At 34.0% G+C, this 19714-nt stretch overlaps 1 protein-coding gene across 3 annotated transcripts; it reads left to right on the top strand.

Annotated features, from left to right (window-relative positions):
- Positions 1-1212: 1212 nt before the first annotated feature.
- LOC114643711 (zinc finger protein ZIC 4-like) lies at positions 1213-12599 on the top strand. Of its 3 annotated transcripts, XR_007934071.1 has the most exons (4): positions 1213-2517; positions 8722-9206; positions 10607-10727; positions 12137-12599. XR_007934071.1 is itself a non-coding variant. In XM_051922439.1 (3 exons), exons 1-2 carry the CDS (start codon positions 1374-1376, stop codon positions 9156-9158), a joined length of 1581 nt encoding a protein of 526 aa, XP_051778399.1. In that variant the 5' UTR covers positions 1213-1373; the 3' UTR covers positions 9159-9206; positions 10607-11324. The 3 variants fall into 3 exon arrangements, 2 of the variants coding, with proteins under 2 accessions (XP_051778399.1, XP_028648063.1); XM_051922439.1 differs by lacking the exon at positions 12137-12599 and having other exon boundaries at positions 10607-11324; XM_028792230.2 differs by lacking the exons at positions 10607-10727; positions 12137-12599 and having other exon boundaries at positions 8722-10104.
- Positions 12600-19714: the final 7115 nt, after the last annotated feature.

The raw sequence follows: 19714 nt of genomic DNA, 5'->3' as shown, positions 1-19714 counted from the left end.
CTTATATTTTTATTTGTTTAGAATGAGTATGTAAACGGCCTGATGACGCTATTATAAACACGAATTATAAAAACGAATTATATTAAGACGTGTAAATTAAATATTCAAATTAACATTACGTGTACTGCAGTAATGTTTGGCCAGTTTTTTGTTTCCCTTACTCTTTACACGATATTAATTTTTTTATTTAGAATTGCTGCAATTTACGTAGGTTTATTGTTAAAAACTTTCTAAATTCTTAGCTAAAAGCCCCCCACGTATTATATATTATTTTACACCTTCTAAGCAAGTTCTGCTCATTTCACCAAAAACCTTGGTCAGTTTAAACTTGGGCCTTAAATCTAATAGAAAATCATGGCGGTAACAAGTTGCTTACATTAAACCTTCTAATGTTTTAAAATGTTGCCTGGCCTTTGCACAATTTAAGCACAACAGAATAAATACATTGAAAAGTTAGAGGTTTGATTATGTGAACGCCCTGGAAAAATTGTATTGGGTATCGGGTATATGAATGCATGATTTACGGGATCTCGTGCAAGTCCCACTGCTTTATTTACGTTTTAAAAAGGCATCTGATCAGCTATTTGTAAAAGAAACTACGAGGACTTAAGTTAGACGTTAACATAACACGTACATCCGCAAACAATGATTGTGAATAAAACACCTATCGTTGCATACAGTTTTAAACTTTAAAAACGTTTTTAACATGTAAAAGTTTTGTAATTTGAGACGTTAAACGAAGACAAAGGGCAATCGCTACTCACTTTGTAATGTTTTCTGATGCTAGCACCGTGGATATTGAAATAGAATTAAATAACCCTATCTTAAAGACAACCGCCTTAATTTTTAAAAAGTATCTCCGTCGAGTCATTCATGAATTTTTAAAGTGCTGCTAACATCATTTTTTATGCGTCGATATAGCTTGTTATTGTTAGGCGGTGACTAACTGATTAAAGTATTAGATGTAAACGCACAATACCCTTTGCATAACAAAAAGAAAAACACTTTTTCTGTTGCCTTGGGCTCTGCGCAAACTCACTTGCTACTTGCTGTCACTGAAAACATTTTTCTTCACATTGGAAACTGTCACAAGTGACGTCAATCATCCTGCGTTCGCCAATTAGAAAGCTCGCTGATTGTTCAGCTCCACAGGCTGCAGCGCCATCCTTGAATCTCTATTCAGTATCTCAAAGCGTCCTGCTGCTGCTTGTGAACCGAATGGGATTCCACGTAGGCGCTGAGACTGGCTCTAAAGTTTAGAAAGTTTTTTTTTTTTTTAATACATATAGCTATTTATAAACATCGATATATTATTAATAATTGTTGCCGTTGTTTAATCGCTATCGTTATTTACCGTTATTAAAATAGGATCCATGAGCGTCGATGCTTTGGGGAGCGTGATGGACCCTACGCTTTCTAAACGGAACACGACTTTGAGATTAGTTGACTTGGCAGGGGCTCACCACCATCACCATCATCAGCATGCCCCTCAGAGCATGACAGGCTTCCCGGGGTTCAGCAGCCATCCCCACTCAATGGCTCACACGCACCCTGGGGAGATTACTTCAGAACCCTGCCTGGGGCCAAGTCCATTCGGGCCAGAACACATGGGGCATGCTGCGGCCCTTAAACTCAGCCCAGCCCATCATTATCCCCACCACCATCACCAACACAATCATCATATGGCAGGCCACACTGAAGTTGTCTCCAGTCAAACAGGGGCGTTTGGCCCAGTACAGGCGACACCAGTCCCATACTCGATGCCACATACAGCCCAGGCATTATCGGCAGGTAGGGATTTCCTTTTTCGCAGAGACTTGACAGCTACAGTCATGCCAGGGCTTACTGAACAACATCCCGGCACGAGTTCTCACCACGGAATGTTTGTCTCAACAACAGGTAGCTTCTCTGGACACCATGGTCTTCACTCTGAAGCAGGAAACCACACAGTCTTTTCTGGACTCCACCACGAAACGGCTTCTCACGCAGCTCCAGGTGGTCACGCATTGAATGGACAAATAAGGTTAGGAATACCTGGAGAAATGTACGCTAGGACTGATCATTTCAGTCAAGTGACAGGTTCCAGGACTGATCCGTTTACTGCTTCACCTCTGCACGGCTATACAAACTTGAACCTGAATATGAATTTAAGTGCACACCACCATGGACCAGGTGCGTTTTTCCGCTATATGCGACAGCCGATCAAACAAGAACTTATTTGTAAGTGGATGGAGTCAGATCGGGCTCCAAAGAAACTTTGCTCTAAAACTTACAGTACGATGCACGAACTGGTAACGCACGTCACAGTGGAGCACGTCGGAGGACCAGAACAAGCAAATCACATTTGCTTTTGGGAAGAATGTCCGAGAGAAGGAAAACCATTTAAAGCCAAGTACAAACTTGTAAACCATATCAGGGTACACACGGGAGAAAAACCTTTCCCGTGCCCCTTTCCTGGCTGTGGAAAAGTTTTTGCAAGATCCGAAAACCTCAAGATTCATAAAAGGACACATACAGGTCAGTAGTTGAATGACTATTACGTATTCTTCATTTAGTTATTGATTATTTAGCCTACATTAGAAGAACAGAGCAGCATTTTCTATTTGTTAAGGCTTGTTAAGGATCTCCTAGAATTGTAATCCAATATGAATAAACTTTCAATGTACAGCTAATTTACTCTTTAATTGCAACTGGCATTTTTGACGTCGGGATATGTTTAACATTATATATTCAAACTTATTTCTATTCGGGGCTATATGCATTGAAACGTGCAGTGTATAATATTAAATTGTTTTATTTTTCGCATTAAAACAGTTGCGTAAGATGTAAAAGAGAATGTCGTTTATTTACTTTTGCTCGGGAAACGCGGTAAACAGTATTACAGATTGTATCAGTCTTGCCCCCTGGGAAACTTAAGTCACGGTTTTCTAGGCCTTCGGGTAGGTTTGATATGACACTGGAATTATAAAGATAACATACTTTACCACAATCTAGAATATTACTGTTTGTAGAGATGCCATTTTTTAACTATTTCTTTAATGATCTTCGATGCTAGGAAAAGTGAACAGCTCTCTTTCCTAATTTGTCATGTTTGCCCGCGAGGAACTGGAAATCTTCTAACGAGTGTGCGGAACTAATCAGTATTGTATTTCACATTCTTTCCTTCAAACACGAAAGACTTTCTTTCAATATACTTATTTGAAATTCCCTTTAATACGTAAATTCAATAAATCATATATCTTCTTGAAACGTACACCTGACAATAACATTTTACATAAACATGTAATTCTGGGTACTATAGTACTAGAAATACAGAAGAAAAAAAATAACGGTGACGGTTCCTGTGAATATGTTCAGCATAACATTAAAATAGATGTATCTTTAGAAGTGAATGTAGAGCCATAGCCCTATATGAACCACCACTATAAATCTTATACAGGTTTGCTCAAATAGCCTGCAATACGTTATCAAGGCTGCGTATGTGAATTCGTCACACAATTTATAGAACTTGCCATACACATTTCACACCTTTAAAATTAAAAATATTTAATGTGATCAATGTTAGAAAGCTACAATTATTGCGTCTTGTTATGCAGTACAGGTGTGGTGCGAGTATACTATTCCAAACTACATTCTCATTTCTTATACACTCTAAATACAACACTGATAATTCAATATTGGGCGGTACCGCAACAAAATAATTGTTGCTTGAACAATTAGGCCCACTTCCCTACTTTTTCGTGTTGTTCTTTTGTTCATTTTTCTGGATCGATGCACGTTTAATTTTGATAATCGCATTTACAGTAAAGTCGCGATACACTGTGTGTTACAAGTGTTAAAAATGGCCGACAATGATTTTAGCTGTTTTTTTTTCTCACAACCATTACACTGCCTGCGGTTATTAAATATGGTGCATTTCAACAACAGTATATATATTTTTTTCCATCTTCATCATCATGAGATTATTTAACTCAGTAAACAAAACTTTGCACATTGAACGTACAAATGCGTTTAAGTTGTATTTTATTTTTTTATTTGAGAGAAAAAACAATACATTTGTTTTACTCATTGTATAATGTGAAAGAAAAGTTTGTTCATATTGATTGCGGTGTATTTTCCACTGCATTTAGAAGAGGAACAGCAAAGATGTAATGCAGCAATGTTTTCTAAACTCTCGGGAATAAGCGACTGCTTTTGCTGGTGGTTACCGCGTCCTCCAGACTGCTCAACCTCTGTGTTTATGAGTGTGGGTTTCCCATGGGTCTCCTACTTATAACTTGCTTGTAGTACACTAATATCCTTGATTGGCTGCCTCAACCCAACAGCTGAAGGTCAAATTGTTCCTTAACGTGCGACTGTAATTAGACAGCAGTATTAAATACTTTCAGATGCGCTTTCTGATTAATGCTAATGTCTGCTGTTTCTACTGGTGCATATGCATGAAAAAGCAGGATTATTTCTTGAATCCTAGAATAAGACATCTCCTGTGACTTAAAAAAGTTGCCCTTAACTAATTTAATAACCAAATCATTTCTAAGATATGCAAGAAGCAACGTCAATCATTACTTGTAAAATAATTGTACTTGTTAGTCTTATCAGCTTTCAGTTTAGAAAAAACAACGTTGCTGTTTAATTAATTCTGTGTCTTTATTTATCCGTTTCAATAACTTTTGTCACAATAACTTTTACATAAAGTTGTAGTGAAACTATTCTATCATATGTCAAGTATAAGTTCAAACATAAAATCTAAAATATAAAGATTTGCCAAATCATGGTATAGATTTTTTATTTAAATATGGATGTGAATAATTAATTTATAAATTAGGCAACTCAGTGAAAATAATATTCTACATAGACGTGTATACCAGAATATATTCTTTTTTTTTACTACATGTCTGAGATAGTGATTATGTGAGCATATTGTACTTGTCATTTTCCTGTAAAGACAACAGTTTTTATCTATAAATGCCTGGCAAAAATATCAAAGAGGAATCGAACATTTAACATAATTTGGTTTTGAGAAAGGGTAAAGTAGTGTGGAATCATAAACTGAAAAATGCCATCTACTGTGTACAAAAACTGAAATGATGGTAATTTAAATCCTGACTTTTTAAACTAATGTAGCAATGAGAATGGTGCTAGGAAGAAATTTATGTTGGCTGCACCATTCTCCAGTGCATTTCAATCATCTTCAGCATTATTTCAGAATTTCTTGATGTGTTCAGAAATGTGGCCTTATAACCTTTAAAGTCTGATTGAACATTCCTATTGGCTCAGTATTAGTTTTATAAAGTGGGATGCTTGTCTTCAATGTATTGATATGCAATACAGTTATAACAACTTCATAAAAATGTTTTATTGTTGATGTGCACTCACTATTACTAGAAGAAGACATAAAATTAGTTGATTTTGAATGAATGTATGCTGTAAATTTTGTCCATGTGAGTAAATGAAAGTTCATTCCTTATATACTGCATATAATTATTTTTTTAGTAAATGCTAATACTTTCAAAACTGTAAAATTATACAAAAATACGGATCAAAGAAAGTTAATTAATATTCAAAATCATTAACACATCACTTTGAACACAATGAAGTAAAAAAAAAGGTGCCATACTAGATTGTATGGGTAAGACCCTCTGCCCTTATTGACCATGTAGGAAGTAAGGAGACTGGTGTCATTATGGATACAACCACATCAATTCATTTTAAGGAGGCACAAGGTTCAGGGCCTTAGACTGGAAAAACAAAACAAAACTCCAAAAATATAACAGGTACACTGCAGTACAGGTTTTAGTTGGAATCACTCCAGAAAAAGTCAAGTAAAGAAAAAGTCTATTTCAAATTATAAGTAAAATCTTCAGCAATATATTCACAACCTGGTTCAAACAGGCAGTGAAGAACTTGAATTTATAACAAAAAAAAAAAGGAAAGGAAGACTCAGACTCTTTAGTGGAAATGTATGTGTTCTTTCTAATGTAACCCCATTGGAGTTTTATCATCTAAATCCCTTGAATCAAATGCAGTAGTCCTATAGATTATCCATCACTGAAAAAAAAACTGTAAAAGTGTTGGGAAAATGGATGAAGGAAAGTTATACTTATGCTTTAGTAGAGCAGTGATCCAGAGATGAAAGCCAAAGATACAGTGAAATGATAGTAGAAGAGGAAGATAAATGTCTGTGAATTTGGTCTTGAATGCAACAGTAGTTTTTTGCAGGCTGTGAAACCAACTAACGTGATAAAGAGTTAGTATAGAATGTTGTAAATTCTTGCCAGGAATATTTCACTCCAGTTTCAGCTCACATTGGTGACAATCCATACAAATGTAATTATTTTTCTACTGTTATTTGCAGGTTTGATTAAATGTAACTCCTATTGATTTTGAAACCTTTATTTAGAACGCAAGTTGGTTTTCATTAAACTATTTAAACATAAATGTGCATATTTTAATTATGGTTTAACAAATACTACTTTTTGTGTTGAATATGAATGACACTATGAGCTCAAGCTGATTACTTATCTTTTCTTTGCTACCATAATCTTTGCTAAAAGAGCAGTAGTGAAATGAAAGCGTTACACCAGTTTAGAGAGACCACACCTGAAAATATGTTTCCATTCAAGGCATGACTGACCAAAGAAGCATGGCATGAACTAGCAATATGCACGGCAGTCTGATGTGGAACCACACACTAGACTGAATTAAGTAAGGAGGGTGTTGCCAGTGCACACACCGATTCCATATATATGTTTGTGTGTATGAATACATATATATGTGTGTGTGTGTGTGTGTGTGTGTGCGTGCGTGTGTGTGTGTATGTGTGTGTGTGTGTGTGTGTGTGTGTGTGTGTGAGTGTAACCTGTTGCATTCAGTCTATGGCTGGCTCTTTCCAAGGGATAATGCTGGTCAAGAAAATATGAGCATTAAAAATATACAAATAACAAAGACAATTTTAGGCCATTTGGGCAGAATTACAGTATATTTAGACACACATGAGTAGTGGAATATATATAAAGGCACAACAATTGAATATCGCAAGATATGCAATATTTAATAAACCAAAGAAATATGCATGGAAGTTTTCTTATGATGGAACCTTTTATTATCAGAGCACAGTCTAAGAGAGACACGATCACAAACATGGCGGAGACATGAAACAAAAATAAAATGCATAGAGAGAGCTATTATGTTAATGGTAGTTTATAAATGTGGTGTAATTTGCCTTCACATATGACGTTCATGTGTAGGAAAAAAAAATACTGTTTTGGGAAGGCACAAAATAAATGTGGTGGAATTTACCTCCTCAAATGATGTGCATGTGTAGGAAAAAGCACAAAAAATTGTTTCGGGTAAGAACAAAATAATTTCATGATCACAGCAAGAATCGACAACAAAAACGTCCTATTACAGCAGTGCAATTAAAAAATATATTTGAACTGAAGTTAGAAATAATTACAAAGCAGCTGGAGGATCATAGCCAAGGAACATTCACATCACGTAAATGGGTGCTAGAAGTATTTAGCAAATGGAAAATGTGAAGCAGGTGCCTTTCTAGGGGGTACAGACTTAAAAAAAATTCAAAACACAATGCATTTCATCTTTAAGAACTGACTTTACATATGTCATGTATTATTTCATATTTATGGTAGTGAATTTTGTGTGATTACTTTGAAACATTTCTTGCATTTAAGCTGATTTCTAGCATCACTTCCAGGTGCATTTGCTGGCACATAGTATTCATTAAGTTGCTCCTGTTTGTTTAACTGGTGTGGTGCTGTGTTGAGTATTACTGTGCAATATGCACACAACAGTAAATCTCACATATTATAGGCACATATATTAGGACGACATGATGAACCACTTATAGTAACAGCACTAAGTCACCTCTCAGTGGCTTTTGTTGCTTATGCTTCGTGCAGATTTTTGGTATTGTTCTGTAGCATGTCATATTAAAAACTTCCGATATGTCACAGTTAGAGAAACTTTGTGGGTATCTAATAATGGCATTCCTTTGAACAGAATGTGATGCATTTGTATTGCTTGTTTAGATGGGGAAAACTACACTACAGAGTTAGTTTACAATTTGCTCTAGTTTATAAACCAATCTACCGGTATGCCAGTGGTAACTGCTACAAGGCAACATCTACTCCTGTATGGGAAGCAATAACATAATCCAATAGACTTTCTCATGTTACTTTTAAAAATACAGCTAATCACCATGTTTATTTTTTTGTGGTTATCATTTCAGCAGTCTGTTTCTTTACATATGCCATTTCCAGTCATCCCCTTTTGTTTCCATGATGTTTTAAAAGTGTTCAGGTTGATAAAGGTATGAGAACAATACACACGGCCTGCTATTTACAAAGCACCTCATATGCAGCAATCTCATCAAATTTCATTCAAGTTACTATTTCCTGTATTATGGGACCTTATAAAAACTCATCCTCTACCTTGTTCATTTTAATGAAGATTTTAGTACTTTGAATAATTTTGCAAACATTAGACATTCTTGTACATTTTCTTCATGTAAATATTTGTAACTAGCAACAGTAATGCCTACATGTTTAGTATGTAAAATGACCAAACACCTGGTATATGTTCAGTACTGCCTCACTAGTATATTTTTGTATGCACTGAGGTTTTTAGTCTGAAACATGGAACACATTATATCTTCTATACTGCAAAATTTTAACAACTCTTTAATTTTTCTTGTTTCTCTAGGGGAAAAGCCTTTCAAATGTGAATTTGATGGTTGTGATAGACGTTTTGCTAACAGCAGTGACAGAAAGAAACATTCCCATGTGCACACCAGTGATAAGCCATACAACTGCAAAGTGAGAGGCTGTGATAAATCCTACACACACCCTAGTTCTTTAAGGAAGCACATGAAGGTGCATTGCAAGTCTCCACCTCCAAGCTCGGGATATGAATCTTCAACTCCTTCTTTAGTCTCTCCTTCCTCTGACTCAGGGCGAGACCCAGCTTCATCTGCTCATTCTGACCCACTCTCTTCCTCCCAAACTGCAAATTTAAGTGAATGGTATGTGTGTCAGAGTTCTGGTACAACTGGAATTCCAACACCTCCAAGCAACTCCTCATCTCCTGAGCCAGAGGACAAGCGTCCATACAGAAACTCGGCACCACGGAATATGTTTTAAACAATCTCTGAGAGTCCTGGTACAGAATAGCAAATCTTTAACTGAAAGGTGTGAATCTCTACCAGTTTGATTTTGTCAGCCTTTATAGCATAAATAATAATACCGGCACTGAAAATTTTAATTGACAATTTCAAAAATGGTCTTCATAAAGCACAGTTCTGGCCACAAATTTATAAAACATGTAAGACAAAGCATTTTATGTCTTAATCTCTTTTTTGTATTTTTTCATTTTTTTTCATTACCATAATTTATTTTTTCACTGAATTTTGCCCACATTTTTGTATTATTGAACCAAAGTGTTTTCAAGATATTGTATATTTGTAAATGGTGATGTTCTCATTTGTCAGTGGTTAAACTAATTTTGTAAAGTATATCCTTCGGCATTTTTTGAAGAAATGTATTTTATATTGTTTGCTACAAGTTTGTATAAAGGTAATATTGAAATTTGACCTATTAATGTTCCATTAAAATAAGTATCCTGTTTTATGTATATGTTGCTGGAGTTGCCTTTAAATTCTGGCCCCATTTTGACTAGATTTTGATTGTTTATGAAAAGTATATAATGGTTGTTTGCCATAACTGAATTTGATCTTTGTGAATAAAGAATTGTGTTTCTGTAAATGTGGAAAAACACTAGCTATAACTATTTTTTATTGTTTTATAGTCATTATTTATTTCATCAAGGAATTATTTGCGTAAAAAATCCAGTTTAAGCATACTGCCAAAACATTTTTTGCAATGTTGTAAAGTCGCCATCTCACTGATTTCTTCAGAATGTGTACCAAACTGCCTTGTATTTTGTCAGCATTTTATAAAAACGTGTATTCATAGTGTTAGTATTGTCAATACGCAGCTGCTGTGTATTGTAAAATAAAGCATTTGTTATAGAAAAAAGCTAAACTGTATTAGACTGTATGATCTATCTATCTATCTATCTATCTATCTATCTATCTATCTATCTATCTATCTATCTATCTATCTATCTATCTATCTATCGCCGATTTTGTATTTAAAAATTACTTAATGACTAAAAATAATTCTTAAATTGTTTAGCTGTTGATAAAGAATATGTATTTACACACACAGTATACTGGCACAGGAGATTACAAAATTACTGAACAGCATGATTTTTTCTAATGCGATCATTCGAATTTACGTAATACAAATAAAACGGGAAAAAAAGAAACGAAAGTGGAGAGTATCATAAAACATACACGCAAACTGACTGCAATTCTTTGAAATCTGAAAACGCAACGTTATGTCCATTTACAACAAAAGCTAATATTAATATATTCGAGTTTACATAAATATCATGTAGAGAAGGAAAATACATTTGCTCTTTTCTTACATGTTTTTGTACGTGCTTGTATAAGCGGTACATTTTCTTTTATATAAAAATATGAAAGATTACTACGTTTTATAACACATATCCAATTTTCTCCTTATAGATTTGCTTCAGTGACTCAAGGTAATCTAGGCAGCGACAGCTGAAAAGCTTGAATATTCTTCATCCGACATCAAAGACAAAATCTACAAAGGCTTATTTCTTCGCAACGGTGCATCTTCATGGTAAGTTAGGATTTCAATAGCAATAGGGGAATCAAACTTTAAAAGTAAAGACTCAAGTCTAGAGCCAGTAGAATCTTTTCAATCAACAAGTAGAAAATGTTTATTCAATTGTTCTTACCATTACGTTTCAATCGCACGTTTTTAAGACATACTTTATTTACATCTCTGTAATTTTTTGATACAAAGCTAGTATGCAACTCTTTTTTAATTATAAACAAAGAAAAGATCTTATTCTGGCAAAATTCCAGATTACCCTGCCAAGCAATTACAACTAAAGGTGAAATAAAGCGTAAGATTCTTGTGTTTTTGCGGAATGAAAGCACTTACTACGCTAATGTTGGAAACTTCATAAATGACTGGTGTATTTTTAACCACAGAACAAAAGACCGTCCAAGCGCCGAGTTTGCTTTTGAACAGAAAGATTTTTCGGTGTTTCTGCTTTACACGATGCGGTTGTAGTTACAATAATGCAAGAAGATACTTCTAAATGAGATGCAGTTTCCTAAACCTTATTGCATATTTTTCTCTTGACTTTATATCTGCTTTAATAATAGCAATAACACCACAACGACATCACTATAACAACAATAACAACACTAATAATAACAATAACGATTGTTATTATTATTATTATTAATAATAATAATAATAATAATAATAAAAGTTTATTGTTTAGTTTGCATCACTAGGGCAGTTTTAGCATGGTGTGTTGCTTTCGCTACCTCAGGGCTCGCATATTTACAGTATTAGACATTTCTTCTAACCTGTACTTGCCTCGTCAAATCGTAACGATTTTCATTGGGCTTATTTTACAACGCATCCAGGTGACATAGATAGATAGATAGATAGATAGATAGATAGATAGATAGATAGATAGATAGATAGATAGATAGATAGATAGATTTGTCCATCATGTCCATTTACCTTAGAATAATAATAAGCAGGTCTTTTCCTCTGACACCTTTTTTTTTTTTTGCTTACCACAGATTGGTGTATTAAGATTTGTGTAACTTTGACTTCTTGAATACTGCTTAACATCACTGCCGGTCTGTCTTTTGCCTGTAGCGCTTTCTTTTTTATTTATATTTTTATTATGATAATTCAATTGTTATTGCAGATAAAGAAGTATATCAGAACAATAATTAAAATGAATTGCAAGATTTATAGAATCATTGGGTCCGAGCACAACAAATGAAAAAACTGATATTTGTTGCCTGAATTATCACACTTACTGGTGTAAACGAAAAACGCAATACCTCCATCCTTCTGAAGTGTATCAGGTGGGGGGTGGGAGTATTCGAGTTTTTCGTTTAGAGGTTGTCTTGTTGTTTATTTTAACCAAGTACCCTAATGAATAGGGGAAAAATAAACATAGTGGAAAAATAACCAAACAGTTGATTCCTCTTTAGTGCCTGCCCTTGTGGTTGAATAATAAGGATGGTCCGAACTCCATTGAACCAAGGAGTCTTTGAAGTGGGAGTTATTATCTGAAGAATTCCTCATCGTCGTCTAAACAACGTTGATGAGACGGAAAGCTCTCTTTGTCACCGATCAGTTCTCCTTCTTCACTGCTTTTAAGATTAAACAACTGGGAAAGACACAATGAAAGTGGAAAAGGAAAAGGACATCCCAAAAATCAAAACACAAAAGACAAGAAAAGAGAGAGGGTTGGGGGGAGTGGGGGGAGTGGGTGGCATAGCAAAGAACTTCATCTATCTATCTATCTATCTATCTATCTATCTATCTATCTATCTATCTATCTATCTATCTATCTATCTGTCTGTCTGTCTGTCTGTCTGTCTGTCTGTCTGTCTGTCTGTCTGTCTAAAATTTAACTGCACAGTATCTTTTCCATTTATGTTGGTTCCTTCAAGAAAGAATGGCCTTCTCATGAGACTTTTTGACGTTGCATTAAATTGGAATGAATAAAAATGGTTTCCTTTTACTGTTTCATATGAACAAATATATACCTATATTAAGTGCAATATGATTATCTATACGTATTTGTTTTTACAGTAATTAATATCTATGTTAATTGCCATATATCTGTTTTTAAACGAGTCTTGCGGATAACCCTACTTCTATACATTCATATGTATGTTATGTGTGTGTATAGCCTCGTTCATTTTACATTTTTATTTGTAAATTCCATGTAAAACAGTTAAGCCTTGCAACCAGAATGAGATAATGATAAGAAGAAAGAATCTGACCTTTTGACGTTCTGTAGGTATCACACTTGACTATAGTCAACAAAGGAGGAGGCTCTCGGACAACATGGTGAGAGACGTGTGGCCATCATTAGTGGCCCTTTTATTGACACGGGCTTTTCATTCTCATCTTTGACAAACCATTTTGGTGGGATTCATCCCCTGTTGCTTCCTATCATCGACCCCATCACTACTTCTTGAGAGCATTAATTAACGTCTATTCATTGATAAACGCTTACAATGCTGCGATGTATAGACCAGAGCAATGACCTTTAACCAGTTTCTTACTTGCAAATAATAATCTTTACAGTTTAGAGGTTGGATTGGTCTATGTGCAAAAAAATTCACAACCCATCCCGAATCAAGCAAACAACCATAATGAGAAACACTATTACAAAATCGTGACTTCAAAGTTTAACTATCATACTCAATAGAGATATATTTAGTACCTAAACACGTCAATAAATAATAAATAAATGCCCGGTGTCTCTTGAAAGACGCTGTCGCCATATCAATTTATAATTTTACAATATGACTATACTGACCAGGAATATTTGAATATGGTGTATTCAGATGAAATAACGAAAACTCAACATCTACAACTGCATCACAACATTTTAACTTAGTGTCAAGTTTTCGATTAAATACGTATTTAATTAAAGTGTTATTTTAATCAACGGTATTTAATTTTTGGTCCCTTTTTTAAGTCCCGTTTAAAATGTACGTGCTATAGAACTAAAATGCTATTAGCATTTTAGTCTGGTGGATTCAAACTGTCCTATATTAATATATAACTTTTAAATTATTTACAAATGTAAGAGAAAAGAGTTCGGGAATTAATCCATTTAGCTATCTCAAGAATGAAAAATCTTTTGTTTACACGAAATGTACATGATGTTTCTCAGAAAGCCAGCACGTTGTACATTTGTAGTTATTGTATTACAAGCCAAGAGAATAAAACTAAAAAAAATATTTAGATCTAGCAGTTGTAGTAGTAGCAGTTGTAGTAGTAGTAGTAGTAGTAGTAGTAGTAGTAGTAGTAGTAGTAGTAGTGTCGTTAGCTTGTAGCAAACTGAAACGCTATCATTTATCATACATGGTATTGCAGCCTCACTTAACCGATGTGAAACGGCTCCGTACTTGGTGCAGAAATAGAACACAAATGAAACCTTATGCTCTGCAATAGTTTTATTTTTAGATATTTTAGACACGTAATTGTTAAATGAGCGCATGGCAAAAAAATATACATAAACAAATGCATATTAAACACATACATAAATATGTGTAAACATTTTGGGTCAGATGAGCATACTCACCAATTTATTTAGTTTTCTAAAATACATACAAAAGTTATGGGTGTTTTATAATTCTGGCACTTATCTGTATTAACAGCAGCGCTGAAAGCTTACACTATTCTTCATAATATTAAGTCCATCCTTTTTCGAGCCCGTGTTAAGGGTCGCCGGATAGTATTAATTATCCCAGAAAGCTATAGGCACTAACCTAATGAAAATGTAAAGTGCATTTTAATATAATATTTGAGTAATCAGAATGAAAACATTCTGTCATACTTCCGTTGATTCTGGTCGATGCCAGCTCTCATTACCCGTCAGCATCCTCTCCTACCACAGTCACCGCACGTATATACACCTCAACTCCTCCCAAGTAGTGTGTTTGCTTTAAAGATTTTGTACGTTATACGGTTAAAGAGGTTAACGTCGTAAAATAATTTCGTAACGCGCCATATTTTATTCAGATTTCTGTTATGAAATGCATGCAAAGATTAAAATTTACAAAATGATATAAACACAAAATGAATTTTCACTGTACATGAAGGAAACGGATTATTATTGTCGATTTTTTCTTTTATATTTTTCTGCTACAAAAGAAAACTGAGGCATTTTCAAATTCTAATTTCTGAAAATAGAACGTGACCTTTCAAGGCTGTTATAGAATACAGGGACTCATTTGAGTGTGAAATATCATTTCATTGTAAAATAATGGAAGCGGTAATCCTACTTCCGGAAACTGTCTTGCATTATTTAACAAGACCGTTTTAATAGGGGATTAGCAGGGCCCTAGAAAAGAATTTTTTCGCCCATTCAATGACTTATTTTATATTATAATTACTAGACTTGGAGGTGTCCGCATTAGTATGCAGAAACGGTCATGCAGGTGCTATACTAATCTTTTTCTTTTTTAATTAGCAAACGGTATAATAACATAGACACTTAAAAATTAAAGGAAGGGTATTTTTATGAATAAAGACTTTTCTTGAATTACTCGGACACCGTATGAAACCGTCTTTTCTTCATATCACATAGCATTTAGAAAAATAATTAGCAGCTCTTAAAAATACACGATCCCAGTAAGGTTTGCTTGTAGAATATGTAGAATCGTGGAATTAAATTATGAATGCGATAGAAGAGACTAACACCGTAAATAAATTCACAATTAAAAATTATATTTCAAAAAGTTTTAGTTATAATTATAGATCAAAAATTAATGACAAAATATAATGCAGTTAAAATGATCGTTGCTTAAAATCAATAGAATGCAATGAGTTTTGCGTGTTTTTGCCTTGTTTATACCTTTTAAGCGCCAATCCAGTGAAAAAAACGCTTCACTAAAAGTAGAACAGTAAAAATAAGGGCTTATGTTATTCTAATCTCCTGATCAGCTACTTTCAAACTATAAAGTATGCCAAAAGAAAAGACACGATACATGTCAAAAATAACTGCAAGGAATGTAAATGGCAGACATTTGAAGAACAGTTGCCTCGGGTGTGGACGTTCTGTGTAATTCAGTAAGTTTGTGACCTCTTTTAAAACTTCTTACCCAAGTCGTTTATTTTTTAAAAGCTATTAATGAAAATAAATCAATCCAGAACTGCATAAAGTGGTATGCTAGTGATCAAACATCCATTGCATCTGGATGTATTTAGTTAGCTAGCTCCGAAGGTATGTCTTAATTTGCGCATAATGCAACGTGCATTTTTTCGCGTAAACGAGTTTAACTTTGTAATATGTGGAGAAAATATTCATTCCGCACTTTAAACGAGCACTCGCTGAATTATTTTACTTACTTGCATGAAAGGCCTTTTTTTCATCAATGTAAATCAGGCTTTTAGTTATAAGTCGAACACTAATCTCTAACAACCTTTACATAATGTGGCAGAATGTGCCACACTACTTCGCACCTGCACTTTGAATGGGGTCTCCCTTTCAATGTGAGACACGCTTGTTGGCCTTACGTCCCAAAGCAGTTGTCTGAATAAGTCAGGCGTCCCGAATGCCCATACTTGTTTTCTCTTTCATCTTTGATGTGAGATTTTCCTCCCTAATTTGTTCGTATAGATTGTAACAAAACTTGATCTTTTGAAAAGTAAAACGAGAATAAAAAAAAAAAATCTCCTTGTACAGCATGTAAAGTGGCGGGTTAGTTCATTTGATAGTATAATATTTTAAAAGAAGGTACTTCTAAATAATTTGTCACAAGTGTTAGAAACAAAAATCTGGTGCTTTGTTTTGACACCTGTGTTACTAGATCTTTAAAGGGAAAGTAATTCTCATCGACAAGGATATAATTTAACTCTTTGCTGTACGTCTTCAACTGAAACGAATTATCAATAAAATAATTATTGCCATTGTAATCTATCTATCTATCTATCTATCTATCTATCTATCTATCTATCTATCTATCTATCTATCTATCTATCTATCTATCTATCTATCTATCGTACTCATACAATGCCACAGGACAGTCTCTTAATTAAATAACCTCACAGAATTGTTTGGCTTTGTCAGAGCATGCACCTCATATTGGGACTAATGTCTTTCTAAGTTTTTGCATCGAACACTACATGAAGTGAAACACATGAGATAAAGCAAATGTTGTTGAAAAAAAAATTACTTTTGCCTGTGGCTGAAGGGTGCATGAAAAATAAACAAGAAGAACAAACAGTGCAATATTTCGTCATACTTCGTGATTCTAGTTTAAGGTGTATTTTTTTCCCATTGGTTTTAGAAAGGATTAAATGTGAAAATCATGATCTAGTAAAATTAGTTTCGTTTGTAATTATAAAGTGCTGAAACAGCTTTCCTGAGAACATTCATTGTTAAATAGTGTATGTATATTTTGCCACTTTATTAGTTTGTATATTTAGTGTAATTTTTTTTAAACAAATTTCTAAATATTCATTTCACATTCGCACAGTACAACCATCAGTATACCACTTAAAACAGCAACAATTGCAAGCAACAGACTCACTTATTTACCAAAACTTATACATCCTTCATTAATATGGAAACGTAATCCCCTGTTAATCTTTTAAAATCAAGTGTTCCAACACTAAAATGGCACTTTGGGATAAATCGTACATGAGATCAATCATTCGTAATGCAGCAAGGTTTAGTGAAGAAAAACCTATTTACACCTTCAAATGAAAGCTTTTCAGATTTATATGAAAGGGTTATATATCACCGAGAACAAATGATTATGAATTGGTAAACGCGCCCTCCAGCGATTAGCTCTGCGATGCTATTTATCATTTCTTAGTGTTTTTATCTATTTTAAATCATCTGGGAGAAAAGCATGACGACCGGGGAAGAAAATAACACCACAGGAAAGTTTGTTTTCTCATACAATATAAGTCACCAAAACGCTCCTGGTCGAATGTAAAAGGGATCATTTAAGAAATGCTGCTTAGATAATAACACCGTTCTTTAAAATTACAAACAGCAAAATTGTGCTAAAGTAGCAAAATGGGGTTTGTTTTGTGTAACTGTTAAAATGCATTGATTGCACTGAGAACTGACATATTAGCAAGTTTTGCAATCCTTCTTTGGTGATCAAAAACTCCTTTGGATTGAATAAATTACTGGACGATCTAAGAATCAAATAAACGCACAGGACCATGCACCAGATTTAAGAATGAAATCTTTAGTAATAGTGATACTGGGGAATTAGTAGTAAATACGTTTTTACACCTAAACGTCTGGTACGTTTTATAGTTTATGTTTTTAAACTATTATTCGTTCAGCATATAATTCCCGTAATGAGTGTAATTAGAAATTATATCACCTTGAAGAATATTTCCTATAATATATTCTAGACAACAGAAGAAAAATAAAAGTTGGAACTCATTTTATGGTCGCAGTGTAATACTATATACGTTCAGAAAGATGGAACAGTCAAAGGGGATGCTGTCCTGCTGTTTGAATGCATTCAGATCCTGTTCACCCTGCCTTTCTGCCCTGACCTTCATGAACTTCTGGCCAAATGAAAAATCATTAGTTAATCGTAACACTGACACCGTTATTGAACGATCAACAGTTTGCAAAAAGGACATGAAAGAGTTGAACTTTTGAGAGTATATCATACGTAAGATGCAAATGAGTGTAGTCTGTACAATATCTGTACACACTCTTTCAGGATGAAGTGTACAGTTGTGAACATTTATTACACTTTCATTTGAAAACATAGATCAAATAGCAATTTAATGGATCCGTAAGCATTCCTAAACTCTTAACATTAAGCCACGTAAAATTTCCATCGTTAAGTGAGCGGAAAAAGGTGCCTTAGTAACGCTTCGAATTTTATTTCTTCATCAGGTTTAGGGAGGTATACTTTCCAGGCAGAAATGGTATTTGAACCCTTTCTTCATTTCTGAAAATTTTTAGGCTAATTGAAGAGCAATTTGAATTATACTTAAATAACTGACAACTTGAAATACTATATTGTGATTGCTGTTAACAAACACAGCTCATTTTCAAATGATTAGCCATATTCTTCCAATTCATTCAGAAAAGAATTAATGTAAATTTAAATGGTTTCAATATATTTTGCTGGTATACTCAAATACACATAGATAGATAGATAGATAGATAGATAGATAGATAGATAGATAGATAGATAGATAGATAGATTTGTCCATTATGTCCATTTACCTTAGAATAATAATAAGCAACTCTTTTAGACAGATAGATGTGGCAGCATTGAGCAATATAGTGTATTGCACAGTGTTAATTGATTAAAGTTATGCCTGTTAAACGTTATACATTATTTAAAGCCATCCTACTACTATATAGCACTCCTCCTCCTCCTCCTCCTCCTACTACTACTACTAATAATAAGACTTTTAATAATACTAAGAAGAAGAAAAAGAAGAAAAACAGATAAGAAAACTGGTAAATAATATGGCTGTATGTGTCCGAGTTTTTTATTTTAGACAATCTCTGTAAAATTTTCTGCTTTAATTTATAAAAACGAACAATATTTATAAATATGAAGTCTTAAAATTCGGATCACTTGAGTATAGAAAGACTTAATGTTGTGAAAAGGCAATTTAATGAAGTTCTATAATTTATCATCATAAATTACTGCGAAATGCATATACACATACATTAAATGTAAAAAAATGCAAATCGTAATATCTAGCATTATGTTATAAACCATTGGTTTATCTGCACTATTTCACATGTCAAATGCACAATGTGTTATGCCAAGTGAAAACGCAGTTTGATAACAGATATAATTCGTGTGTTCAGTGTAGCAGTAACATAGACTTTGGGTCATTTCTTCATCTCCCGCAGAAAAGACATTATCCTTTCATATTTACATACTTTCTAATATTTGTCAAACAATCATAAATTATAAATTAATGAAACGTTTGTCGGTCTGCGGAGATGAGACTAATGAACACATTTGCTTTTTGTGATTTTAGGCGCATCTTTGTTAAGTTTAATGTCATCCACTGTATCACGCCCTATTAAGCTTTAT

This window comes from Erpetoichthys calabaricus, chromosome 2, assembly GCF_900747795.2.
Source record: "Erpetoichthys calabaricus chromosome 2, fErpCal1.3, whole genome shotgun sequence".
Classification (NCBI taxonomy): domain Eukaryota; kingdom Metazoa; phylum Chordata; class Cladistia; order Polypteriformes; family Polypteridae; genus Erpetoichthys; species Erpetoichthys calabaricus.
This window is presented reverse-complemented; position numbering and strand designations above follow the sequence as displayed.

Excerpts from the sequence above, each read along its gene's own strand:
- LOC114643711 (XM_051922439.1), top strand. The coding sequence starts at position 1,374 with ATGAGCGTCGATGCTTTGGGGAGCGTGATGGACCCTACGCTTTCTAAA. Across the intron at positions 2,518-8,721 it reads TCATAAAAGGACACATACAG|GGGAAAAGCCTTTCAAATGT; the intron begins GTCAGTAGTTGA and ends TTGTTTCTCTAG.